General features: G+C 44.7%; 1 protein-coding gene across 2 annotated transcripts; it reads left to right on the top strand.

Annotated features, from left to right (window-relative positions):
• The first annotated feature begins 215 nt into the window (after positions 1–215).
• Positions 216–18739, top strand: arhgef37 (Rho guanine nucleotide exchange factor 37). 2 transcript variants are annotated; one of them, XM_014212583.3, is made up of 15 exons: positions 216–352; positions 841–912; positions 1769–1846; positions 2449–2804; positions 3381–3510; positions 4120–4267; positions 4449–4648; positions 4800–4930; positions 5639–5743; positions 6191–6304; positions 6490–6807; positions 7051–7179; positions 8468–8663; positions 9022–9236; positions 13321–18739. In XM_014212583.3, exons 4-15 carry the CDS (start codon positions 2460–2462, stop codon positions 13525–13527), a joined length of 2238 nt encoding a protein of 745 aa, XP_014068058.3. In that variant the 5' UTR covers positions 216–352; positions 841–912; positions 1769–1846; positions 2449–2459; the 3' UTR covers positions 13528–18739. The 2 variants fall into 2 exon arrangements, with proteins under 2 accessions (XP_014068058.3, XP_014068060.3); XM_014212585.3 differs by having other exon boundaries at positions 841–918.
• The last annotated feature ends 443 nt before the right edge of the window (positions 18740–19182 follow it).

The raw sequence follows: 19182 nt of genomic DNA, 5'->3' as shown, positions 1-19182 counted from the left end.
AAATTTAGTTTCCTCAATACTTGTGTGTTCCTTTTTAGCCCCCGAAATAGTTGTGTCAGTTAGTTGAATTGTTCCTCTGTAAATATCTGACAAATTCTATTACCCTAATGATAAACATTTACTGTAAACTCCATATGATGTTATTGTCTTGTGCTGAGACATCCACACACACACAAAAAAAACAATAGGCTACAATGCATTGCACTGACGTGACGTCAGCCTTGCCTGGCGAACCTGTTCTTATAAAAGAGACATGTGATTGAGGGTTCGAAGACACACAACAGGACTTCAAGATGCACGTGTGTTTAGTGACAGTGCAGCCTCCATAGACTAACAGCTACAATTTCTTAAGGTATGTGATCTCTATTAAATATTATTATGTCATCCCCTTGGATAAGAGTTCTCTGTGTGCGCACTGACCTTGTAGTTGGAGCACCACATCTTATGCGAGGAGAGGTAGCTGTTGCTTTAAAGCCAAAGGTCTGTTTATCTTTCTGTTATCTATATTTCATGTGACTAAGTAAGTATCTGACTAGGCTATATCTTATTGCACTGTGTTGTAATATAACATCATACCATGTTTCCGATCTATCACTGATCTATATACACTTTTGTAAAAGGAAATGTGAATTTATTAGAGCCAATCTACTGCTGTAATCCTTCTACAGTCTAGTACTGTACTACGTCTAGTACAATCTGTAGAGGTAGTAGGCCTAATGTAGTACTATAATCTGCTACTGTACATTGAACTAGGCCATGACCTGCAGTAAGAAAGGAAGATAATTATGATGTGAAGAGAGGAGGATGTTTACTAGTCTGAAAGATATTTTTATCCCCCAGTCATTAGGACCCACCCACTAGCCATGCAGTTTCCTGCTATCCCTGGAATCCAAGTGTCCACCCCTGTGTATGGTAAGAGTAAGTAATTTATGTTGCATGTTGTAAAATCCTTTGTGAACAGTAGCCAATTTTGTGAAATTAAATACCCAAATGGAACATGAGTTATCATCATGAATTTATTTAAAACTACAAGTCATCATAACGATGACTCTGCAGGTAATTCATCCAGTTCTGCAGCATTCCTTGGCCCAATTCCAATGTTATCAACTCCGACATGCCTGAATGTTTCACATTCCTACGGAATAAACCAGTTAAAATGTAGTTTCCTCAATACTTGTGTGTTCCTTGTTGCCTCTGAAATATTTGTGTGTGTTAGTTGAATTGTTCCTCTAAATATCTGAGAAAATGTCATTACACTCATGATAAATATTTACTGTAAACTCCAAATGATTGTATTGTCTTGTGCTGAGACATCCACACAAAGGACATATGTCTAAATTCTTACAGACGGAAAATCATTACTATTACTTGGGCGGCAATTGCCATTGAATTCCTTTGGAGCTTTTGTTTCCTGTGAGAAAACATCAGTCGGTGTGATGCTGTGTCTCCACTTGGCGGGCCAGCCTGTCTTCTTAAATGGGGGCCAGCCAATGAGCTTTTGCCTGAGCAGGCGTCACTTCCTTTTTACAGGCTGCTGCATTCAATCAGCTGATTTAGCAATGAGAGGCTGTGTGCTGTGTCTTCTCTGGCCTCCACACTGCTATAGCCTATCACCTCCTCCCTGCCTCCACCCTTTCCCCCTAACAAACAGCCCAGCTAACCCTCCCATCCCCCCACAAGTCTCCACTCACACACCCATGCCACATGAAGCCCAGCTCTTAGTGAGTGAGTGGAAAAAGTTACACCAGTCTTTCTGTGTGTTGGCCAGGCAATCGACTGCAGCAGCAGCAGCACACGCCACTGTCCCACAAGCTGAGCTGCGTCTGATCCCAGTCCTCTACTCAAGGTATTGATGCGCTTTAATGGCTGTTTTCTGCTGTCACTCACTGAGAAACTTCTATTTTCAGCCTGAGGTGAGGTTGTTGCTCAGTACGACTATTCTTTTTAATCGGATGTTTAAACTACAAATCCATAGACCTGGGTTGTTATGGTTCTGTCTTTGTTTTAATTTACATGTTAATTATGACTCATTAGATACAGATACAACTTTGTTTTGGTAACTTTTGTTCAGTTGTAAATCACAGCCAAGCCACACTTAAAAGTACAATTAATGTTGAAGTCACTGCCGGTGACTGTCCCTCCACGTTTTTACTCACTATTCCTTTGACACAATCAGTCAAACACAGGGGCTGCCTTTTAAACAGCTAAACAGTATTACATTGATTGAAATCTGCTAACAAGTGAAATTGCTACAGCGGCAACAGCTTTTTAAGAGCAGGACCATCTCGTTTGAACACATCGTATTCCAGCTCAGAGGACAGGCAACAATGCAAAGTTGTCTCCTATAAGCCATTCAGCCCCACTATAATAACACTGCCACGGGCTGCTACTGCTGGGTGGGGTATAGACCTCAGGCTCACATGGAGCTAACGTCCTTTTCTCCAACAGACAGCCCCAGCATGGAGAGCCCCTTGAGTGCAGAATCAGCTCCCCCAACCCCAGCTCCCAGAAACGATACTCCTTCTCCAAGTCCCAGAGCTGAGGCCCAAGAGTTGAGAATGGAGGAGAAAGAGAGAACAGCGGACACAGAGGAGGACCCTACATATCTGTCTCTGTTATCAGAGGTGTCCGTGCTTGTGGAGGAGCCAGCAGAGGATGCATCAGAGAAGGCTGAGGAGAGGGCTGAGAGAGAGGCTCAGAGGCAGCTCCTGGCCACAGAGGAGCTGATCTACACAGAGAGGAACTACCTGAGACTCCTTCAGGTCTGCACCTGCACCATCAGGAGCAACCTGCAGAAACTCCAGGTACTGTGCTGCATAGGGCTAAAAGGGTTTCCTGAACATGTAACCTGACCAGTGAAAACTCTGGGCCCTACTGGGTCTACAGTCAAATTACCGCTCTCTAAGGTATGGTTATCTTGAAACACCATGCTTAATTTCCTTCCACGTCTTGGAAAGTTTTTCAATTACCATATAATCGAACGTCTTTGATTACAAGGCCATGCTTAAAACGTGAGTCTCGTAAAAACAGGATGGTATCCCATTTTATGGGGTGGAAGACAGACCTGTCTATGCATCACCCAGCTGTAATGATGAAGGGGATAATGTAATTATATGTTGGATGGAGGAAGGAGGATAGAGAGACGGAGGGGATAACGTAATTGTATATGGGAGAGAGGATGGAGAGGAGGGGATAATGTAATTGTATATGGGAGAGAGGATGAAGAGGAGGAGGGGATAATGTAATTGTATATGGGAGAGAGGATGAAGAGGAGGAGGGGATAATGTAATTGTATATGGGAGAGAGGATGAAGAGGAGGAGGGGATAATGTAGTGGTGGGTGAGCAGTAAAGTCAGTCTGTACCTTCTCCCCTACCACAGCCACAGCTGACTAACTTGGACAGCATGTTCCTGTACATAGAGGAGGTGATCGACGTGTCAGGGCGCCTCCTTAACCTCCTGGACCAGAAGCAGTTGACACCCCATGATCCTCTCTTCCTGGAGACTCTATGTAAGTAGTAAGAATATTGCATTGCTGTATCAGTACAGTTTCCTTGGCTGGACTACACCTAGTGATTCTCACTCCCGGGTAGTTACTAATATATTTGCACCAGCACTACCACACCTACTAATCCTATGGGGCTATCATGAACAGGCTCATGTCCACCCCCTCTGTTGATACCAGCTGCTTGTCATGATGTGTTCTACATGGCTGTGTGTATTAAAGTCCTATTAAGCACATTTTCCACCATGGTGTTAGACAACACTTACACATACAGTCCCCCTTGCAGTCAAGCTGCTTGGATGGGTCAGCTAGATAGCGAAAAACAAAAAGTCTCTCTCTGTGGCGACCTTGTTAGCCTCGGTTATATTTCAATGTGGAGCAAACAACAGTGCCAAGCTCCTTTTTTCCATTATTTAGTTGACCTTGCTCAGCACCTGGACTGCTAGGTGTTCAAACGTTGCAAGAATGACTACACAACACCAACATAATGAAATGCCTTTATATATTAATTTGTATCACCTTAGCAACATTCCATGGGATGGATAAAGGACAACATGGGAGGTAAACATGTACATTAATATCCCTTCATGAATACTTGATTCATATCCCCTTCAGGTGATGCCTTCCTCAGTCTATCAACAGACATGGAGTCGGCATACAAGGAGTACCTGGCCAACTACAACACCGTCACAGCGTTAGAGAACAGCTACAAGCAGAAAGATGCCCTGTGGACTGAGATAGTGAAAGTCATCAAGTCCTCAGCGTATGTTCATATCTTCCTCTGCATTCCTGTTCCTACCATTCTTTGTCTCTAAAGTCCCACTACTGAAATCCACTACTGAAACTGGCCTTGATATCACACCCCATCTCTATTGTGTTATGAACCTCGATGTTTTCTCACTATAAGTCCAGGAAGTATGACAAAGTGAGACTGTTGTGTACAGGCCAGATGTGAATGCCACCTCTCTGAGCTTCTTCCTGGTGATGCCAGTCCAGAGGATCGCCCGCTACCCTCTTCTCCTCCAGACCGTCATGAAACACACAGAGCCTGGGCACCCAGCCTATTCTCTTCTGGAGCAGACTGCCCGCACCGCCATAGCCCTCAACTGCAGGATCAATGAGTACAAACGCTTCAGGGAAGTAGGTGAGAACATGAGCTAGCTATCACCATCTAGTAGTTATTCCCTGTGATTGGTTCTACTATTCAGACAGGGATGAGGAATTGATAGATTGTGGCCCTTGCCTTCACTTATACCTGAACAACCATATTAGAATTTGTTGTCTTGTCATCACAGCCGACAAATACAAGAAGACGGAAATCCTGACGATAAGGGATAAGATGAATCGTCTGAACAGCCACAGCATCGCAAAGAAGACGGCCAGACTGAGTCAGTTCATCAAACATGAGACGGGGATTGCACCAAAGGTAAGGTACTGTTTGTGCCGGTCCTTGTTAAGATCACTCAGCCATAAAATGAAGCTACACTTTCTACAAGTAAGGGAAACCGTGGTGAGAGAACAAATGATATGACTAGTGTTTACCTGCTGTATTCAAACCTTGATGCCATTGAGGAGCATTTGTTACATAAAGTATGTAGAGAGTCGTTGAACACAATGACTCATGCGATGCTGGAGGATTCTCACATGGTTATGAGTATTCCTTTGCGGACATTTTTAGACATATTATTCATCAAGTCACAAACTGAAGCTCTGGGTCTCTTTTTAGCTATGGATGGTAGAACTACCAGAACGTTCTTCTTTTAATATATGTTAAGATTTATAGAGTTTACTGTTAAAGGGGTACTTTGGCAATGAGGACCTTGATCTACTTCCTCAGAGTCAGATGCACATGTAAATACTATTTATGTCTCAGTGTCCAGTATGAAGGAAGTTAGAGGTAGTTTCTAGAGCCAATGCTAACTAGCATGCTAGCAGATACCAATAGACTTTGAGTCATTGCGCTAACGCTAGTTAACATTGGTTCCCAAAACTACCTCAAACTTCCTTCCTACTGGACACAGAGATGTAAAAATGGTATCCATGAGTTCATCTGACTCTGTGGAAGTAAATAAAAAACCTAATTTACTAAAATCCCAAAGTGTTCCTTTAATAACTTCCCTCTGTTCAATTCCAGCTGGTAGATGAGGAGTTTGATGCCTTGGAGGGATTTTTCTATCTCCTTGAAAATGGTATCACCGTGCTACATGAAAATGTGGAGACATATCTAGACCATCTACAGGTGAGCTTTTGTTGACCCTAGCCCTTTGTCATGGAGACCAGAGTAAGATCACCATGACAACACTGGAATCACTTTGTTTATGTGTGGCTTTCCATTCAACGTATAATTAGTGCACAATCCCTTAGCATTCACTTCTGGTTTGGCATCCTCTTCCACTAAAGAATGGCTACAGCTCTGATCTGAATGACTTTTCTTCTTCAGCGGTGAGCAGTTGACAATTTAGAGGCAATGTAGCTGTAAGAAAATCAGTTTAAAGTATTCAGCCTGCTACTCACTGCCCCACCTAATATGTGAATGCAGTCCCTCCCTACTGCCCACAACCACAGCCACCACTGCCGCTCATAAACCATGCATTACTGACCACTGCCACACAGACTTGTGTTTACGTTTCCCCCCATGTCTAATTCTAGATCATGTTGTAACTTTCCTTCCATCATTATATTCCAGAGGTTTCTTAGCTGTCGACCGGAGGAGTTTGATCTTGGCATGGATGGTGAGAAGCCTGCTATATACTACAAAGAAATCATAACAGCACTGAGACAATGGATACTTCCTACATGTGTAAGTTAAGCTACAGTACCATGTTGTATGTTACAAAAATAGGCATCAGAAAAGACTTATGGATGTGTTTCACTTTCCTTCTGGTCAGCCCTGTCCTTCAGGCTTCAGATTACACTGTCTGGACCTCACACTTCTATCTCCCCTCCCCCACTCATCCCTCTATCCCCATCCCCCTCTCTCTCCAGGAGAAGAGGATGAGGACTTTGGTCCACAAGCCCCTCTGTGCCCTGAGAGAGCTCCTGGCGGGGCCTCGTAACCTGATCAGTAAGCGTCTGGACAAGCTGCTGGACTACGAGCTGATCGAAGAGAAGCCCAGTCTGAGCTACGATGAGCAGGCGGTGGCTAACACCTATAAGACCATCAACACCCTGCTCCTCAACGAGCTTCCCCAGTTCAACGGCCTGGCCCTCACCCTGCTCTGGGGCATGCTGGGGGCTTTCAGCTGCCTGCACAAGGACCTGGCTGCAGACATGGAGCAGCTCTTCCAGGGCTTCACCCAACAGGTACACAATAATACAGTACTGGAGTAGAGGGGATGACTAGCATGTTTCTTGTGGGGGTACAGACAAATGCCTATTTTCTCTATGATCCTAAAGGTTTCGTAAGTTAAGTAGCAGTTTGCTCATGCATTTGTTACTACTTTTAGAATCAGATTTTAGTGGGAGCTATACCAAAAGCAGAGATGTTGCTGAAGTTAAACTTGACTATTTGTCTCATCTTATTTTGTTTAACATGTCTCTTTGCAGCTCCCTCACGGTTCCCTGGAGCCGAATGCATTCTGGGAGTGGGCGGAGTGTTCGGTGCTGGAGGGTGCGAGGAGGCTGGAGAGCCTGTGTTGGAATGTGAAGGACCAACTCAATGCTCCCATTGTCCGGGTCAGTCTCAACAGAAGCTCCACTATAATCTGTTTGGTGGCAATGGGACTTGTTGTCGGCTAACATTGCCAGGGACAGTGTGTGTACACATCCACAGCCCCACAGGACTTGTCAAATAGCAGCAGGATGATTCATACTACACCTACTGTATTCACTGTCAATGTTCTGATGCCGCATTATGTGTTTGGAATAACCTGAATTGGATCATGATTGCTATTTCTACTAGCCTTGGGGTTGTGGTGTTAACTGTTGAGGGTTCTGAGGAAGGTGAGTCACCTGAAGGGACAATACTGTAACTAAACACAAGCCCATCTGTCAAAACCAACACACTAGAACACATCATGTCACAACTCACAACATTAACCTGTATTTCCTGTAATAAACCCCTCATCAAAAATGGCATACTGGAAATTCCATTACATTTTTCCCCAGTCGGAAACAGAAACCACCATTCATTTTGCTTGGTCATAATACAGCAATAACTTTACTCTGGCTAGCTCATGGCTCCTATCATCACCACACCACTGCTCATTACTTTAACTGATGAGAATGTGAAGCTGCCGAGTGGGGAGGGAGGAGGAGGGGAGAGAGAAATGGTGTAGTTTAATCTTCCAGACTAATCTAGACATCTCACGGCCCATGTTATAAGCTGTACGTTGTCTGTCTGCGGTGTTAAGGAGCAGCTCTCCTGGCTGTAGGCCCCTCAGAACCACAGCAACCTATTCCCTATATAGTTCACCAGCCCTGCTCAAAAGTAGTGCACTATGTAGAGAATAGGGTGCGATTTGGGACATAGCCAGAGAAGGTAGCTAGCTATATGATAGTAATGAGACTCAGCCTGTCAGGTCTACAGGAATACATGACAGCACTAGGGAGAATGGGCTGCTCGTCTGTGGCTAGAGATGACTCCTACTTACAGGTACCAGTTCGTCAGTACTAGAAAGAAACAGGATCGCTTCATTAGCTACTCTTAGATGACATAGTGAAGCCATTTAAACTCTAGAAGTCACCCTGGGTGGAAGCTGAGCAGGTGAACACCAGTGATAATGAACATGGTGAATGACTAGCTGTCAAAGCCATTGCTTTACTATGTTCCTGATGGTTCCTTATCAGTTCAGATAGCTCTACCAGAGTCGTGTTCATTAGGGCACACCTTAGCAAAACGTTTAACACATTTTTGCAATGGAAATAAAGAATTGACATTTCTTATTCAACGAATTCAGGTCCTCCCTCTCTATTTGTCTTCTCTTCCATTTGGTGTGCAATGACCACAACGCTGTCCTCCCAGCCTCTCAGCCCTGGCTCTCAGAGGCGTCTGAAGGTCCTGACAGACAAGCACGGCTCAGGGAAGATCTACCAGCTGACGGGTCATGTGGTGGGGACCAGAGACCTGGACCTGAGCCTGAACAGAGGAGAGCTGGTGGCCATCATCAGTGAGATGGACACACGGGGGGACAAACGACGCTGGCTGGTCGACGCTGGGGGTAAGACCACCAAGACATTTAGCCTTTTCACTAGAGAGGCTGATCTTTAAAATAACAAACCGCTTTACTTTCTAAAAGGAAAGTCAGTTCTTAATTCTGTCAATGTAGCAGTGAATACCAAACCATAACGCGTATAATGCTGCTTCATTCACCACCAGTTAAGGTAGAGACATCTAATGGTTGTTTACAGTTACTGCTGCATGGGTACCATTTTGATCTATGCCAGTGAGATCTATCAAGCCAAATAGATTTGATTAATTATAGGACAACGTGGTTTATATACCGTACATCTCATCAGATTATAATTACTTATGAATTCATGTCTTCCAATCATCTACACCAATCTCCCTGTGTCCAGGTCCAAGAGGATACGTCCCCTCCTCCAAGCTGGTACGTTACCACCAGGTAACCATGGACCCTCCCCCATCCCCTCATCTGATCACTACCATGGATCAAGCTGGGGGAGTCAGACGACACTCCTGCACGCCTGACCTCATGCGACCCTCCTACACCCCTGATACACCCCAGCCCCGGCTCGTGAGGACTATGTCGATGACAGTTCCCTGTCTCCAGGTCAGTGACACTCTGAGCTGCTTGCCCTTGTAAGCCGGGTTCAAATGCAGAGTGCCCCAAACCTTCTCCTGAGTGCTTTATTCATTTATTTGTTTTAGTTCTTCAAACATCATCATACATTGTTGGAGTGTCTCTCTCTCTCTCACACACACACACACGTAGAAGAAGTGTCGAGGCACATAATTGTATCTGGGTTCGGTCTGTCTGTGTGGCTGAGCTGTTGAAATGCAGCTCTCCTGGTTGTTAAAGTGAGTGATTCTCCTCGTGACCTTTGGAAGGCATCTATCATACTCTTATAGCCAGCCCTCTTCATGCACCGCTGACAGTATGATCACTAATCATAGGCAGGTGACATGTGATTCTGCTTAGGCTTTGATTCTTTAACTTGGGTGGTCCGTTTTAGTCTGTTCTTTCTGTCTAACATCCTTGCCATGGCTAAGTATGCATCTGTCAGAGCAGAGGAGACTGTGGTTGGGCTCAATTCAGAATTCCAATTGATTGCTTACATTCTTACTGAATTTGAATTTAAGTAGTAAACAGGATACAGAATTACAATTTGAAGTAAAGGAAATAGAATTGAATTCAGTAAAATTCTATGAAATTCAAATGCCTCTTCTATTCTATAACAGGTGTAGTCTATACAAATATACACTGAGTGTACAAAACATTAGGAAACCTGCTCTTCCATGTGTCGTGTCTTTGGCTATGCCGGATTAAGTGATATGACATGCTATTCTATAAAATCCTTTCTCTGTAATTAATATTACCTGATTGAGCTAATCATGTAAATGTAATTAACTAGAAAGTCGGGGCACCACGAAAGAGTGTTTATAGAGCTGTTATCTTCCAAAATAAACTTCTAAAGACCTAGTAATATTTTACATCAATAGCAGTCAATATTAATCGTCACCTTATTTCAGTCTCATCTGAACATCGTAAATTCTTGGTTAACTTCACGAACCCTGGCTAACAAGTTGAATCAGCAATACAAACTTTGGTTTAATTATTTATTTACTAAATACCTAACTAATCACACAGAATGACATATACACAGAATGGATCATACATTGATTACTAATTATGTCGTACAATAAAACGTCCCCGGGGGACGAAACTTGTATGACGGCTGGTTACACAAAGAGAGGGGGTTGGGCTTGAATGAAAGCGCGGGAGAACAAAGGGAGAAGATATGCTATCGTAAATACAGAATCTTATGCATTCCAAATAACCGCCCATTTGAAAAAGGAAAATGCAATAAATATTTACTCTGAGCTGCGCTTCGGTAGGTTGGTCGTAGATGCTGGCCGTGGTGCCCAACAGAGATATTCCTTGTCCTTTTAAGAGTGTCTCTGGTGGTAAACAGAATACTTGGCAGTGTCGTGTTGTTTGTTAGAAGAGATCCTTTGTCCGTCCTTTCCTAGCCCACGTTTAGAGCGGCCGCTGCTAACTCAACGGCTAGGAGGTATCACTTCTTTAGTGAATAAGAGTTCAAAGTTCATACCATTCACAACCAAAGCTCACACTGAGGTTGGCTTAGTTCTGTAGTTGACATATTAGTCCTTTTAACGTGGAACCGTCGTCCTCCTGTCCTCTGAACAGCTTATTATCTGAATCCTTCTGACATCGGACCGTCGCCCTAATGTACCCGGAACAGCAAGTTATTCACCCTTTTAACGCAGAGGCTGCAGGCCTCGCGTACTCGGAACAGGAAGTTACATTTTCGTAAAGGGCTTTATATAGGAAGGGAGAGAAGTGAATGTTTCATAGTTTATAACCAATGTCTCTTCACATGGGCGGGGCCACTGAGTTAGTTCACTTATGAAAACCCAATTCTCTCATTTGGAAGCTAAAATTACATTTCATCTTTTCAGAATTAGTTTAATATTTAAACATTTAAATTGCACAACAATTCCATGTGAATCTGATAACTATAATGTGTAGACTTTCCACGATACAGTTTGTCATCCTATCATTAATAAGAATGTCTCAGATGACATCATATTCCTTACCCACAGGCCAATGTCATGACACATGACAGACTGACCAGGTGAATCCAGTTGAAGCTATGATCCCTTATTGATGTCACTTGATAAATCCACTTCAATCACTATAGATTTTGTTTATTTTTTTATTTAATCTTTATTTAACTAGGCAAGTCAGTTAAGAACAAATTCTTATTTACAATGACGGCCTAGCTGAAGGGGAGGAAACGAAGGATTTTTAAGCCTTGAGACAATTGAGACATGGATTGGGTATGTGTGGCATTCAGAGGGTGAATAGGCAAGACAAACGATTTAAGTACCTTTGAACAGGGTATGGTAGTAGATGCCAGGTGCACCGGTTTGTGTGTCAAGAACTGCAACGCTGCTGGGTTTTTCATGCTCAACAGTTTCCCATGTGTATCAAGAATGGTCCAACAACCAAAGGACATCCAGCCAACTTGACACAACTGTGGGAAGCATTGGAGTCCACATGGGCCAGCATCCCTGAGGAATGCTTTCGACACCTTGTAAAGTCCATGCCCCGACAAATGGAGGCTGTTATGAAGGCAAAAGGGGGTGCAATTCGATATTAGTAAGTTGTTCCTAATGTTTGGTATAGCCAGTGTATAAGATAGGGTCTAATATTGTTTGTTGAGAAATATAATTAGCAATTCTAAGTTGTTCCTAATGTTTGGTATAGCCAGTGTGTAAGGTAGGGTCTAATATAACTGCATTGTTTGTTGAGAAATATAATTAGCAATTCTAAGCACTAAGGTTAAAAGAGTAAGGGGGGAATTCTGACCTGAGTTAAGCGTGCGTAAATGGAATGCAATTACCTTTTTTTTTATGCCCTTTTCTACTCATATTCTGACGTTGAACCTAAGCATGACAATAGCATGATATTCACCGCTATTCATTTGGGGTGGAGGTCTAAGAAATGAAGGTGTGGCAGAGGAGTGTCTATAGATATGCTGTATTCTGACCTTGACTAAATGCCGTAATAATTCCACCACCTTCATGTGTGAGGAATCCATGAATAAGGTTGAGCAAACCTACAGGTTCTAAGTGGAAAAAGCCTTTAGTTTATTTTTTCAGATAAAAAAGTTATATATTCTTTGATATCTGGTAGTGTGACATGTCGGATTCAACGACACTCATGTTCTATGAATTGAGCGGAATTTCTTTGAATTGCAATGAATTAAATTATATTTCCTGTCACTGAAACTCAAATCAAAGATTGTCTGTTATATTGACAAAATAGTCAAGTGACCACTAACAATGGAAATACACGTCTTCAAAGATGAAAGGCAGGCGGGAAGAAGCAAGACCATTCTAGCCAATAAAGGGGAGATGGGCGCGTGAACAACAGGCCATAGAGATGGATGACTCACCTTTGTATGGTGTCATTTTGCTGTCTGTGACAGCATGGGCAATTTTAAAGTAGTACATTTTATTCTTCATTGGCTGATTTGCTCCCAACAATATGACTCCTCACCCAGTTGACTTCTTTAAAATGGTGGAAGCCCTCGACGGCAATGTCCATGCTAAAACAGGTTATAGCCGTGATGAGTCCTCTCTCTGTGACAACAGGCACAACTCCGATATAGTCTTTTTGTTGTTGTTGTCAAAATGCCATGTGCGTCCACTTATATCAGTGCGTTCGTAACAACCTTACTATCATGAAACATATTTTTGATCAAGTAAGTCTTCCATGTAGCAAATTAGCAATAACATTCGACACCTCCATACAGAAAATCCTCAGGTGCTTATTTCTGCTTATTTTCGTGAAACCTCTCACTTCGCCTCTTCCTCTCTGTTTAAATAAACATTCCACACCCTGTGTCGTGTGACTAATTCTGAATTGAGCCCAACCATGGAGGAGACTGATGGTGATTAGTAGTCCAATACCATCACAGGCCACATGGCGGAGCCATTAACCTGCACGTACATGCCCTGCTGATGTTTCTCTAGTTATGTTGTCCAGAGGTGAGCTGTGTTTTCTAATGGCCACCAGGCTAAATACAATCAATCTCTAGGGCATCATGCTCATTAATAAAGCCTTGTTTGCTCTGTCTGTTCTGACCTCTGCGGTGTCTTTGCAGGTGCTCGCAGGCTATGACTTCATGGCGAGGAGCAGTCACGAGGTCTCTCTGAGGGTGGGGGAACCAATCAGAGTCCTGGAACCCCATGACAAGAAGGGTAGCTGTGACTGGAGCCTGGTGGAGGTGCGGGGGCAGAGGGGGTACGTGCCCTCCAACTACCTGACAGTGATGCCCACATCCACGACGCCCACCGCCCCCTACCACTAGGGGTGCCCGGGTAACCAGCCACCAGCCGGTCTGAGCTGGACACTGCCACTCAACTCTTCACTGCCACACAGCTCATCTTAGCAGGGGAAGCCTACATCCACAGGAGAGAGAGAGAGAGAGAGAGAGAGAAGGAGAGTTTGTGTGCTGTTGATTGATTGGATCACAGATTTGTGTGTGAAGTGGCGAGGCTGGCATTTGCAGGTAAAGTGCTCCAAGCCCTCAACTGCAGCTCTTATTAGAAGCATGTAAGTGGGAGGCCGCTTCCATCACCAGGAACCAGGGGTGCAATGCTGCTTTTTCCCTGGAGAGACTGACTGACAGGCAGGTAGGAATGCCTCAGCACAGCATGATGATAGAGGAGAGCAGGCAGTCCATCAAGCTTATCTGTCTGTCTGGAGTTCTCACTCTCACTCACTCACTCTTACACACACACACACACGCTACGTAGTCTGGGCGCTGGCAGTTAAACAGATGGAAATATGTACAAACTCCATTTTGATGTACCACTAGCACTGTCAGGTGACTTGGCCACTGACATTGTGAGTAATGCAGTTTTTGCTCAGGCAAAATCGTTTTCTGATTTCTAGGAAGAATAAGGTCGGCAAACCTTAATGCTAGATTGTATGATCAAATAAGGAGAGAAAGTGGATAAGAGAACTTGTTCAAATGGATGAAGCGGAGCTAGTTTGATTCCAGACATGAAATGGCAGCAAAGGTGTGTTACTAAAGCAATGACATCATTAGGTTGATATGGCTTTAATAAGACAGTTGTTGTACTGCAGCTAGCGGGGCCTTCTCATTTGTCCAAATAGGAGGGCAGAGTGAGAAGACCAGACATTACCTTGTGCTGCATCTGGGCTGACTGGTCTAGACAGACATAACTGTCTTCTCTCAGCAAGCCACAAGGGGGCGCACCACACCAGCGCTCACCCAACAGATGTCTGTAGGCTTTACCTTTAGCCTCTTCATTATTAGCTCAGTCGACAGTGACATTAATCTTCTGGTGGATGTCACACAACCTAAACATGTTTATATCTTACCGGTGTGGTCATATCATTCCTTTCACTGTCAATATCTGCTGCATAATATGATCTAAAGTGAATGTTCTCTCTGTAAGCCCACTGTCAAGGTATAGATGTCATGTTTTTAATTTAATTTTGATTTATTTCATTGATTTAACACAGCAGGACCGTGCGTCAGGCTTTTTATAGTATCTTCTGATGATATGAAGGAAGAAATCGCTCAGTTTGCAAGGGAGCACGGCTCTTTCAGTGCAGCAGTGTCATTGTTATGCAGATTGGTGCAGAGTAGTCACTGTGCCCTGGGTAATACAGCACTCAAGCTGGGTATGCAGCTCTTCAGATAGTCACCTCTATTTTACCATGTTGACTTAGAACAGGATTTGTATTAGGGTCTAAGATGGTGCAGTTTCTGAATTTTAGATATCATTTAAGGAAAGGCCACGTAGATAGTGGTGGTCTATATGAGAGTTATGATAACAGAGCTTTCACTATGTTAGCAACCGAATGGAGAGTAATCACGTGTAATGGATGTCAGGGCTTTTAATGTTGTACTTAACCAAACGATGCTACTGAGTGACATGTGTCGTCCTCCATATGACATTTAAACGTGTGGCGTATTCTGTGTTTGTGGTCGTCACTACCTCAGCTAAGGACGGGTTGTCCAGGGATGTGATGCAGTGACTCCCTGCAGCTACCGCTAACTCTAGCATGACAGAACCCTACGCAGCTCTAAAAATAAACGTTCTCTCATTCAATAGTTCTATAAATAGCCCACTGTCTGTACAGGATCTTCTGTTGGACCCTTGGCCTCCCCCCACTGGTCACTGTTGGAACAGCAGTTTAACTCCAGCTACCTCTTTTGGGTGGTACATCGCATATCAGCTACTGCAATACTACCTCTACAGTGTTTCTGGGCTGCTGCTGGCATAATGCCATAAGGGAGTATACAGAAAGCAATTAGATTGGTTTTACTCTCTGTCTTAGATAATTTGGCTCCTGATTATGAGGGTATTCCAGTGCTTTAAGCAGGCAGGGCTGAATCAAGGCGTCCATGTTGTTTCTGTCAAGGCGTCCATGTTGTTTCTGTCAGAATGTAGAACAGCGGCTGCACAATAACAATGTCTATCTGGCTGCAGCCTCATATTTATGTGCTGGGCAGAATTTATTGTACAATCAAGGGGGGCTATATTACGGCAGTCAAGGGAGAGAGCATCTGTGTGCCGGGGGGCATTTTTCCTGGAAGAGTCCACCTCCCAATTTGGGAGGAAGAGTTGAATCCCATTGAATGTGATGGGGGCTGATGCATCCAAGCCGCACTGGGCTGGCCACAGAAATGGCAGCAGTTAAAGCAGGGCTGTATTTGGTAACAATTTGGCAACGCTCCTGATGCCGATGCTTCTTTAAGGCCCTGTCAGCTGATCTCTCTGGCACAACCAATTTAGTTTTAACAATAGCTCATCCCCTGTACTGCTGGACTAGAATGGGAAAGTCTCCCCTGGCTTGTAGCAAATGTCTGGGGTTTAGAAGGTAGTGGTGAGACAGGGTAGGGAGGCACGTGACACTCTGCCCCAATGCAGCCAGGAAGCCCCTTTCTCCTGATGTTCCCCTCGGGGACCTCGGGAGAGAGCCACTGACATGGTGCAATCACCTCACCGTCCACTGGCTAACTGTGTGTCAGTCAGTCGAGGGACAGAGCGGGTGTGAGCCACGGCAGTCAAGCTGAGCAGATCTCCTAGTCAGGGGGATAGACTAGGCAAATCAAATCACAAAAATCCACAACATCAGTACATTGCTTTCTCCTTCCAGACCCTCTGAATAAGACATGCATAGAGATGGAATACTGACACATACACTGCCATTCTGTAAGAGATGCAGTTCACCAGGTTCCCTTAAACTTGATATAATTTAATCCATAATTTTGCTACACATTGACTTGAAACTTAATTCGTTATGCCTTTTGCATTTGAAGGAAGTTATTTGGCCTGCAATAGACTAGCGTCTTGTCCAGAGAGTGTACTTCTACATCAAGCTGCTGCACGCTACAGAAAGAGGAGACACAACGGTCCATAGGGCAGGAGCCTGTCTTCAACAGGGCCACTTAAGTGACATTTCTAAAGGAATTGCTTTGATGTTCTATAACTCCATGCTTTCAATCGGCCAAACATTTTGTAACCATAGAGTAGTCAAGGATTGTTTACATGTTGATCTGCCCTGTGCAGTATAGGGCAGTTCCCTTTCCCTTAGTGGAAATCACACTGACCCCTGTGTGTGGTGACAGTTGGACAGAATGGTCTGGGGTCCAATCAGACTGAAGGAGGGGCCCAGGAGGCAAGAGTGGAGATTTGAGTGCCAGGGGGATATGGGGGTAAAGAGGGAGGCTTCCTTTGGGCCTCAGTGAGGAGTCTAATTGTAGGGTGACTGTGTTGATCATAGACTCTGTGTTCTAACCCAGAGTTCAGACAATCTGCTGTAACCTACAGTCTCAGGGGCCACACCCCCTCCCTCCTGACTTTTCCTAAAATGATGGCTAACTCTGACTCCATGGCCTCCTCTCTTTCTCTCTCACTATCTGCGAAATGTGGCACTGAGATGCCACTTTTTTTTAAATTTAAACCCTAAGATATGCAGGAATGGACTGTCATGGCTACTGGCCAGCATTTGACCCGCATGGTGGACAGGCAGCCGCTCAAGGTCTGTCTTGTTTTTCAACAGGGAGGACACGGCACTACCTCTCCAATTATGTGAAGAGCCTGACTGTGTTTTGAAACAGCCAGGCAGGCGGTCCATACGTAAGCTCTAGAGCCCGCTCCCTACTCTCTCTCCCCCCTCTCCCTACTCCCTAGAGCTCCCTCGCTCTCTCCCTTCTCTCTAATCCTCTCCCTACTCGCTAGCGCTCTCTAGAGCTCTCTAATCCTCTCCCTACTCTCTAATCCTCTCCCTACTCTCTAATCCTCTCCCTACTCTCTAGAGCTCTCTAATCCTCTCCATACTCTCTGGAGCTCTCTCCTCCTCTCCCTGCTCTCTAGCGCTCTCTCCTCCTCTCCCTGCTCTCTAGAGCGCTCTCTCCTCCTCTCCCTGCTCTCTAGAGCGCTCTCTCCTCCTCTCCCTGCTCTCTAGAGCCTCTCTCCTCCTCTCCCTGCTCTCTAGAGCTCTCTCCTCCTCTCCCTGCTCTCTAATCCTCTCCCTGCTCTCTAATCCTCTCCCTGCTCTCTAGAGCTCTCTCCTCCTCTCCCTGCTCTCTAGAGCTCTCTCCTCCTCTCCCTGCTCTCTAGAGCTCTCTCCTCCTCTCCCTGCTCTCTAATCCTCTCCCCTCCTCTCCCTGCTCTCTAATCCTCTCCCTGCTCTCTAATCCTCTCCCTGCTCTCTAGAGCTCTCTCCTCCTCTCCCTGCTCTCTAGAGCGCTCTCCTCCTCTCCCTGCTCTCTAATCCTCTCCCTGCTCTCTCCTCCTCTTCCCATCTCTAGAGCTCTCTCCCTCTACCTGTTCCCCTCTCTAGAGCGCTCTCCCCCTCTACCTGTTCCCCTCTCTAGAGCGCTCTCCCCCTCTACCTGTTCCCCTCTCTAGAGCTCTCTCTCCCTCTACCTGTTCCCCTCTCTAGAGCTCTCTCTCCCTCTACCTGTTCCCCTCTCTAGAGCCCTCTCTCCCTACTCTCTCCTGTAAACAGTACTGGCCTAGAATGTCAGGGATGTAAACAGTCATCACAAGGGTGCAGGACTTAGCGCTTGCGATAGTTTGGCACTCAGAGACACGCAGAGGGGGAAGGAGGGCGGGGATTGGGGTGTTTATGTTTGATGTTAGAAAGGAGCCCATCCCAGTCATCCAACCTGGCACAACTATATGGCATGTCCCCCTCTGGCAACCTGATCAGGCACTTTATAACACTTACATGACACTAAGCTCAATAGGGTTTCACAAACTCTTGGAGTTCAAATTCATAATCGCTGCAGTGAAAGTTTAGCCGATGCCGTGGGCGAGCTATCGAATATTTGTTTTGATTAGATTTGGTACTATTTTAATCTCGCTCTTTAAACTGTCAATCATCTCATGTTCTCTTGTTTCTGTATTGTACAGTATGGACTAGAGCTTACAGCCAAATGAAATGCTATATTGCTATAGTAGGAAATAACTGTTTATTTTTGCAGTTGTACATATTTTTCCAACATGTTTACATTAAACATATATACAATACCACTGGGAGATGTGTGTGCTTATGTCCTGTTTCTCATATTATTCTTCCCATATACTGTTTAATTTTTCATGAAGTTGGAATGATCAATGATGAGAAACCTGGGCATGGAAGGGAACATAAGACACGGGGATCTTCTTGTATGACACATTGGATCCTTCGAGACGCAGTCAAGCTTCGTCTCAGCCAATAGCGCATTTGTATTCAGGACACATCCTATCAGGACACATCCTATCAGGATACATCCTGTGCCTTAGAACTACACTCTGGGCCTGGAAGCCTTACAACTACACTCTGGACTTCGAAGCCAGTTCCACTGATATTATTCATTGTTCCCTATAAGCAGGGCCTGATTTAGACCTCGGACACCAGGTGGGTGCAATTAATTGAGGTAGGACAGAACCAGTATGCTCCTTACCTCGTAGGGTCAGAGTTGAATACCCCTGCT

Source organism: Salmo salar, chromosome 09 (assembly GCF_965601325.2).
Source record: "Salmo salar chromosome 09, fSalSal1, whole genome shotgun sequence".
NCBI lineage: Eukaryota > Metazoa > Chordata > Actinopteri > Salmoniformes > Salmonidae > Salmo > Salmo salar.
Note: the sequence above shows the minus strand (reverse complement) of the source record. Positions and strands in the feature narration are given on the sequence as shown.

What these genes read in the sequence shown, in the direction of transcription:
- arhgef37 (XM_014212583.3), top strand. Translation starts at nt 2,460, where the DNA reads ATGGAGAGCCCCTTGAGTGCAGAATCAGCTCCCCCAACCCCAGCTCCC. An exon ending in GCAACCTGCAGAAACTCCAG is followed by an intron (nt 2,805 to 3,380) that starts GTACTGTGCTGC and finishes CCCCTACCACAG; the next exon opens with CCACAGCTGACTAACTTGGA. An exon ending in TCCAGGGCTTCACCCAACAG is followed by an intron (nt 6,808 to 7,050) that starts GTACACAATAAT and finishes GTCTCTTTGCAG; the next exon opens with CTCCCTCACGGTTCCCTGGA.